The sequence below is a fragment of the Cotesia typhae genome, unplaced genomic scaffold (genome assembly GCF_013202065.1).
Source record: "Cotesia typhae breed Kobodo isofemale line unplaced genomic scaffold, CoteBio_Ctyphae scaffold_45, whole genome shotgun sequence".
In the NCBI taxonomy this organism is placed as follows: domain Eukaryota; kingdom Metazoa; phylum Arthropoda; class Insecta; order Hymenoptera; family Braconidae; genus Cotesia; species Cotesia typhae.
The window spans coordinates 136,560-143,255 of NW_027423777.1; the positions used below are offsets into that span (position 1 = coordinate 136,560).

General features: G+C 30.8%; 1 protein-coding gene across 1 annotated transcript; it reads right to left on the reverse strand.

Annotated features, from left to right (window-relative positions):
* Positions 1 to 2,092: 2,092 nt before the first annotated feature.
* Positions 2,093 to 4,035, reverse strand: LOC141536996 (uncharacterized). The gene is made up of 4 exons (XM_074257833.1): positions 3,698 to 4,035; positions 2,698 to 3,606; positions 2,433 to 2,536; positions 2,093 to 2,350 (listed from the first exon to the last, which is right to left on the reverse strand). The coding sequence occupies exons 1-4, from the start codon at positions 3,894 to 3,896 to the stop codon at positions 2,093 to 2,095; spliced, it is 1,470 nt and encodes a 489-aa protein (XP_074113934.1). The 5' UTR covers positions 3,897 to 4,035.
* Positions 4,036 to 6,696: the final 2,661 nt, after the last annotated feature.

The window sequence follows — 6,696 nt, forward strand, 5'->3', positions numbered from 1 at the left end:
TTGTGAGATGCGCTGTTTCAACCTTGCCTCGATCGAGAGACATTGTCTCTCTCTCGGAAAAGCCGAAACTGCTGCACCATACACAACCTGGCTCACAGTGAGCAGGGTGGAATCCTCCAGGATGTTTGCACGGAGATCTTCGTTTACCGCGTCAAGCTGTTGTTGGGAGTAAGTTATCTTTTTAGATATACTTACTTGCCGTCCTACAAAGGGATTGTTGTTGTCCAAGGAGGAACGGCGTCGCTCTTGGTGTAGTTGCGCCGGAAAGGAAAGTCTATTAGACTGCCTTCTGTCCGGCACAAGCGATCTTCTATTTCGCCGAAGATGAGCGGCATAATTACGCAGGTGTTTGGGCGTAAAATGCGCTAGCTCCGGATGCATATCACTCCAAAGAGTGTGCATCCGGGCCATATAGCCGCTCACCCCCGGCTCGCTACGTTGGTAGCACACCAAGAGATCGACTCTCAGTTCCTCCGTCCACTTAAAGTAAGTCCTTAAGGCGCCAGGGTCGTCATCATTCATCGGATCCGGCGTGCTCCTCCCACCTGATGAATGGTCCTCATCCGAAAAGGACCGGTTGTGGGGAGCACTTCTGAGTTGGTATCTTGTGGTAACTCAGTTATTTCCATGCAGTGGGTAGTTGGCCCACTGCACGGATTATTATTATTATTATTATTATTGTTATTGTTATTGTTATTATTATTATTGACACTTTCTAAAAACTAAGTTGACAATTAAAAATTGTTATATTTATGTTCATTTTTTATTCAGCCAGTTAAATCTTAATTTTTTATAATTATTATATTTGAAATGTTTCATTTATTCATATTTTTTAATTTTAAATTATCTTGAAGATTATATTAATAATTACATTAATTATATTAAGAATAATTATAATAATCATAATAGTAAATAAAAAAATAATATTAAGAAGTTTTTGTGCTGGGTATTTTTTTTCCTTTTCTTTTATTTGCTGTAAGTATATTGATATGTTCTGCAAAATCGTTATCCCAGATTACTACAGAATTATTTATTGAACATGCCCAATCTGAAATAATTTGAGTTCATTACATATTCATTTATTGACTTAGCATTTTATTTTTTTTATATTCTCAATATCAAAATTTAAGCATTCAGTTTATTTAGCTAATCGCATTATACATGTCAATTACAACTAATATTATACTTATGATCAGCGTTAAAATAGCAATTTTTTCATTATAAAATTTATAAATGTATCATCTTCTGGCTTGAATATTTTTAATTCTTGACCGTGTAAAAAAATTAAAATAGAAACAATTTTTGACTTACCATATAGGGCCCGATATAATTCAATGTTGATACCAGGAAAATCGCCACGAGTCCCTTTTGCAGAATAATTTCTCAATTCATCACCGTATACCTCAAGTAATGTTTCTTTTACCAACGTTTTCCAATCGTAATTTCCTTTTATGATTTCACTTTTTCTTTCTATATAAGCATAAGTACCTTTTGAAAGATAAATTTCATAATTTGGACTTATTTTCATTTTTGATTTCGCGGGCTCAGTATATTTACTTAATATCTGAAAGTTATTGAATAAATTATTTCACAACATAAAAGAATTAATGAAAATGGACAAATAAAAATTGATAAATAATACCTCATGCGTTTGTCTTTGAGGTAATAATTTCGCTTCTGAATCTCATAAGATTCCTCAACGACTTTTACAATTTTTTTGAAAAATAGTAAATCTTCTTCACTAACTGAATAATTTGAAATTAAATAGTTTAATTTTATTAGTTGTTTTAATCTTAACGTACACACAATGACAGAGATGAAAATAATTTTCTTTTGAAATTAGACAACTTACTCCTATCTGGTGGGTGAGAATCGCTGGAATTCTTTGGTATTATGGTTACATTAGCCCTTTTATTATAAGACAATTTGTTAATCGTAGTATTATACATTTTACTCGTGATAATAATATTGGGCCCAACTTTTCTTTTATCCAATCTATAAAAAAATCAGAGTAATTTTAATTCATGAATAAAAATTAATTAATAATAAATATAAATAATAAATATTTTTATATAACAATCAAATAAAACAATTATACCAAAAATAGAATTATACAGCCTATCATCAATTTTTGGACGCCTATGACCATTAACAAGAGTTCCCTTGCTGAATAATTAGAAATATTATCACCATAAATTTCTAAAAGAGCTGATTTGACGATGGTCTCCCAATCGTCATTTCCTTGACATGCCATTTCGATTCTTTTTTTTACATGTAATGGAAAGAAAATTGTTGAGTTTTTGGCTATTTCAACCATACCATCTCCAGGCTGAGTATAAAATTCAGGAATCTGTATCAAGTAAAGAAATATAATTATGAAAATATAGAAAATAAAAAAGTAATTTTTAAATATAAAAATTAATTTCTTTTACTTCGAAAACTTTAGAAGACTGTCTATTGTAACGTTCATTCGACTCATAAATCCGGGTTAGGGCTTCTGCAACCATTTGCATAAAAGTTACATCCGTTTCCCGTACTGAAAGTGTAAATTATCACAATAATAAATATACCAATATTTTTAATATTTATTACAAACATCTATTAAATTATTAATATTTATTGATAGATTACGACTATTTTATTTTAATTTTTAAAAAATAATAATACCCAATCACTATAAATAAAATTAAAAGTAACCTTCGTTTTTTAGAAAAGCAACCATCGATCCAATATTCGAATTCTTCTCTGTGCTCTCAAAAACATTTGATTTATCTCCACTCGTGTCAATCTTAGCACGTACTGATGGCTCCAAGTATAATTCTTTGGTTGATTTATTCTCCGTAATTGGGTGAAAGGTAGTGCTAATATTGTATAACAAACTCCATGGTCGGAAAATGCCAGCATTTTCTTTTCGATTGATTTGTGTTTGATCAGAATATGACAGCAATGGACTATTACAATCTTCATTTGAACTCTTCAACTCCAATAGATCTGATGACATAACTGGTGGTATATTAGATTCCTCAACTAAAGGATGAAAATCCTTGATAACTGGAGTATTTGGAACTGCCCAGTTACTGAAATAATCGTTAGTCCAAATAGAAGATAAACCTAACCCATTTTCTGTTGGAACTTGCAAATCAGTCTCATCAATTATTGATCTTTTAACACTTGAAAGATTTGAATATTGATTTTCACAAGCAGTTGTAGAACATTGAGCGTCATATTGAATATTAACATCATCACTTTTATCAATATCAACATTTACAGGACTATTGTCTTTCTTAATAGATCCTATGTAAGGTTGGATCTTGGAGTAATTATATTCAATAGCTCGTGTCTTGTTTTTTTGCGTAGTTTTAACCTTAATTTTTTTGTCATGGTTGGTGAAAAATGGCGGATCATCAATCGAGAAAATAGGAGCTTGTTTGTCAATTTCTTTTTCTGTTTCATTTTTGTTTTTCTCTTCAAATTCTTTTTCAATTTTTTTTGAAACATCTATTACTTTTTTTTGTTGTACAATAGTTTCACTGAACATTTTCGTGTTCTCATCACAAATATTGCCTTTATTATCTAACTTGATTTGGTCTAGCTGTTCAATCGTAGCTATTAAAATAGAAAAGTTTGTTTTTATAATTTTCAAATATTAATCATTTTTACCTAGAGTTATTTTTTATCAAATCGAATGTATACTTACCACCAAATTCAATTATTTTTGCAAAATAAAATTTTCGTTTTCCGTCACTTCCTTCCCACCTAATTCTGATGTTGACATTTTTTTCCCGCTTCGTTTTAGGTATTTTTGACAATTCTGTAATTGTTTTTGTACCTTCGACAATCCACCATATCAAGACATATTTATTATTATTAACTTTTTTCGGTCGTTTTGGTGCCATAATAATATTTAATTTCAACTTTTTTTTTTTTTAACAATTTCTTCGACGGAGTAAATACAACGAAAACTACATCTCAAAATGGCGACTGACGAACTACTTCCCCAATCCCCACTAAGTTTCCTTTAGGTAACGTAGAATCGTGAATTACTGTCGGTAACAGGATAGATTACCTTACCGAATGTGACTATTGGCACATTCCCGTACCTACGCAAATTTAGCACCTCATCAAAAGAATTTTCAATCGAAAATGCCCTTAAACGATAGGTCCCTGTTAGGTCCTTTAAGGTCCTACAATTTTTTTGTTAGGTCCTTTTTGGTTTTTTTAAAAATAATTTTTCAAATTTTTGCATGCATTTTAGCACCTCATCCAATTAAAATATAAAAAATTAAATAAAAATTACATTCTTTATCGTAAGGTCCTTATTGGTCTATCCTTTTGATTTTTATAACAATTATATTATTTTTTTATTAGTAATTATAAATTAATTGAGGCTCGCACATGCCTATACTACGTATAAGTGTAGCGCGAAATTTGAAATCCGTTTCCTATTTCAGCGAGTAAATTAATATCAATAAATATTTTTGCTTTTATAAGGCTTATTAATTATTCAGAACCTGTTGTAGAAGTAAAGAATAAAATAATTACTAATAAATTATTACATACATACATATCAAACAAGTGGTGTGTAAACTGACTCTTATGGAGTGTATTGACTATACCTATGGGTATACACTATAATATATGCCTAAATATGGCTACTGCAAGTTGTTATTTTGTTGTGTACACGGAGGTTAGATGCATCTAGCCTCCGTGGTTGTGCATAACTTTTTTGTTTGTTTATATTTATTCAAAATTATATATCAAGTAAGTGATTTAACAATTATAAAATAGTTAGTAGATCATAAGTAAACTATAATAATTTTGTTTATTTATGACTTGTAAATTACAACTACGCATAGATTTTGATGGCAACTCCAGTACAAAAGTCGCAAATACTGATATCTAAGTAAATATTTAGTTAATTCTACCAGGCTTAGGACGTGAATGGATTGTGTGCACAAAATTCAAGAGCTCTTAGTTAAATTTGTTGTATTTGTCGCACTTAATTGTAGTCTATCACCACTATGACTCCATAATCAATAAGGACTGAATGTATCAATAGAACGTTTGAGTAAGTTCAACTTTACAGTTAAATAAATTTAATTAATTTTTATCAAAGTATTTATAAATGTATGTTTATATTTTTATAGAAATTTCATAATTTATAGTATTTAAGTCGTAAAAACTAATAAGTGTTTTAATTTATTTACAGATAATGTACGTGCTGTTATCTTGATTTTAAAAACTTTGATCGATAATTAAAGTAAGGAGACTGGAGATGACAAAGAATCATCAGAGAACGGGGATACGAAAGAGGAAAAGGAAAAAGGCGAGACTTCGACAGCAGTAGCTATTAGCAGTGTTTATAAACCAAAACATCGTTCCAGTTAACAAGATCATCAAAAATCATTTCATTGACTATTCAAGATATTTCTATTTAATTTTCCCTTGTACATTGTGATGAAACACGCTGATACTTTGAATCCTCTAGCACCGGTTAAAGATGAAGGATGATTTTGTAAACTTTAAGACCCAAAAGTACCGGTGCCACTTATTCGTGTTGTACCTTTATTTTGTCATAAAAATGATATAAATTTATTGTCTATCAGCTTTGATATAGAGGAACCACTTCCAGTAAGTTGGGCTCACTTGATGGTCGCTGATAACAGAATAATAATTGTAATCTTAAATTGTGGCTAATATTACAATTAGTTTTACCACTGAGAAGCCAGGTTATGAAGCACATGTATCGTCTTGCTAATAAAGATTTATGAACACCAGCTGTTAGAACAAGTGCTGATTTTATGTGGAGCGCTGTTAAAGATGCTACTGATGCAGAACTCCCAATTTTACATCGTGATGAATTATATTTGGCTTTGAAATATTTTACAAGCATTAACAATGAGACTTGCGGGAATCGCTCAAGTAAATGCACTCATTACTGCGTTCAATGAATTATGTAGTAGTGAAATAGTTGCTGAAGTGGAGCAAGTGGATCACAAGTTGGCTGTCCGGATAACTGAAAATATCATAATATATATTCGGACTAAAACTAAACGTTGATGATTAAACAGAGTCGTATTGTTTTGAGTTTCCTGGCAATGAAGGGCTGAATATCTTCGCAGATTTTGACACTACGTAGCAAACTGCATAGTTGGAACACTGCGCACGTCCAGTTTACGATTTATTAACTATTCTAGTTAAACATTTAGCAGCAAAACGAGTCTTGCATCTTTATTCACTGCTTGAGAAACTTGAACTGAAAGATTACACGAGACAAAGTCTTTTTGCCTCAGAATTGACCAAATTTATATGGACATCAAGAGCTCGAGGTTATAATGGAGGCTTGTCAATTAAAAGTCGAGATTTATCACGTGGTCTATACTTTAAATGTTAAAGAGATCCGTCAATATTCACGTATGTACTTTTAACTTTAAAAACTGTTTAACTTCAAAAACTGTAGTAACTTGCTAACAACTATTTTATTTTTTAGCTCAAAGCTGGATTTAAAAAAACTATAAACCAAAGCTAATTGTGTGAAGAGAATGTACTTGTATTTCTAGGTAAACACCATTGACATTCTATTTAGATTATTGTGTTGTTTAGTATTGAATTAATATTTTTATTGTGGTTTTTCAGAGTATAAGTATTGAGTTTTTAAGATATAACAGAATTCAAAGTCAACATGGTTGATATTAT

What these genes read in the sequence shown, in the direction of transcription:
- LOC141536996 (XM_074257833.1), bottom strand. Translation starts at nt 3,896, where the DNA reads ATGGCACCAAAACGACCGAAAAAAGTTAATAATAATAAATATGTCTTG. An exon ending in TGCTTTTCTAAAAAACGAAG is followed by an intron (nt 2,537 to 2,697) that starts GTTACTTTTAAT and finishes TTACACTTTCAG; the next exon opens with TACGGGAAACGGATGTAACT. An exon ending in AGTCTTCTAAAGTTTTCGAA is followed by an intron (nt 2,351 to 2,432) that starts GTAAAAGAAATT and finishes TACTTGATACAG; the next exon opens with ATTCCTGAATTTTATACTCA.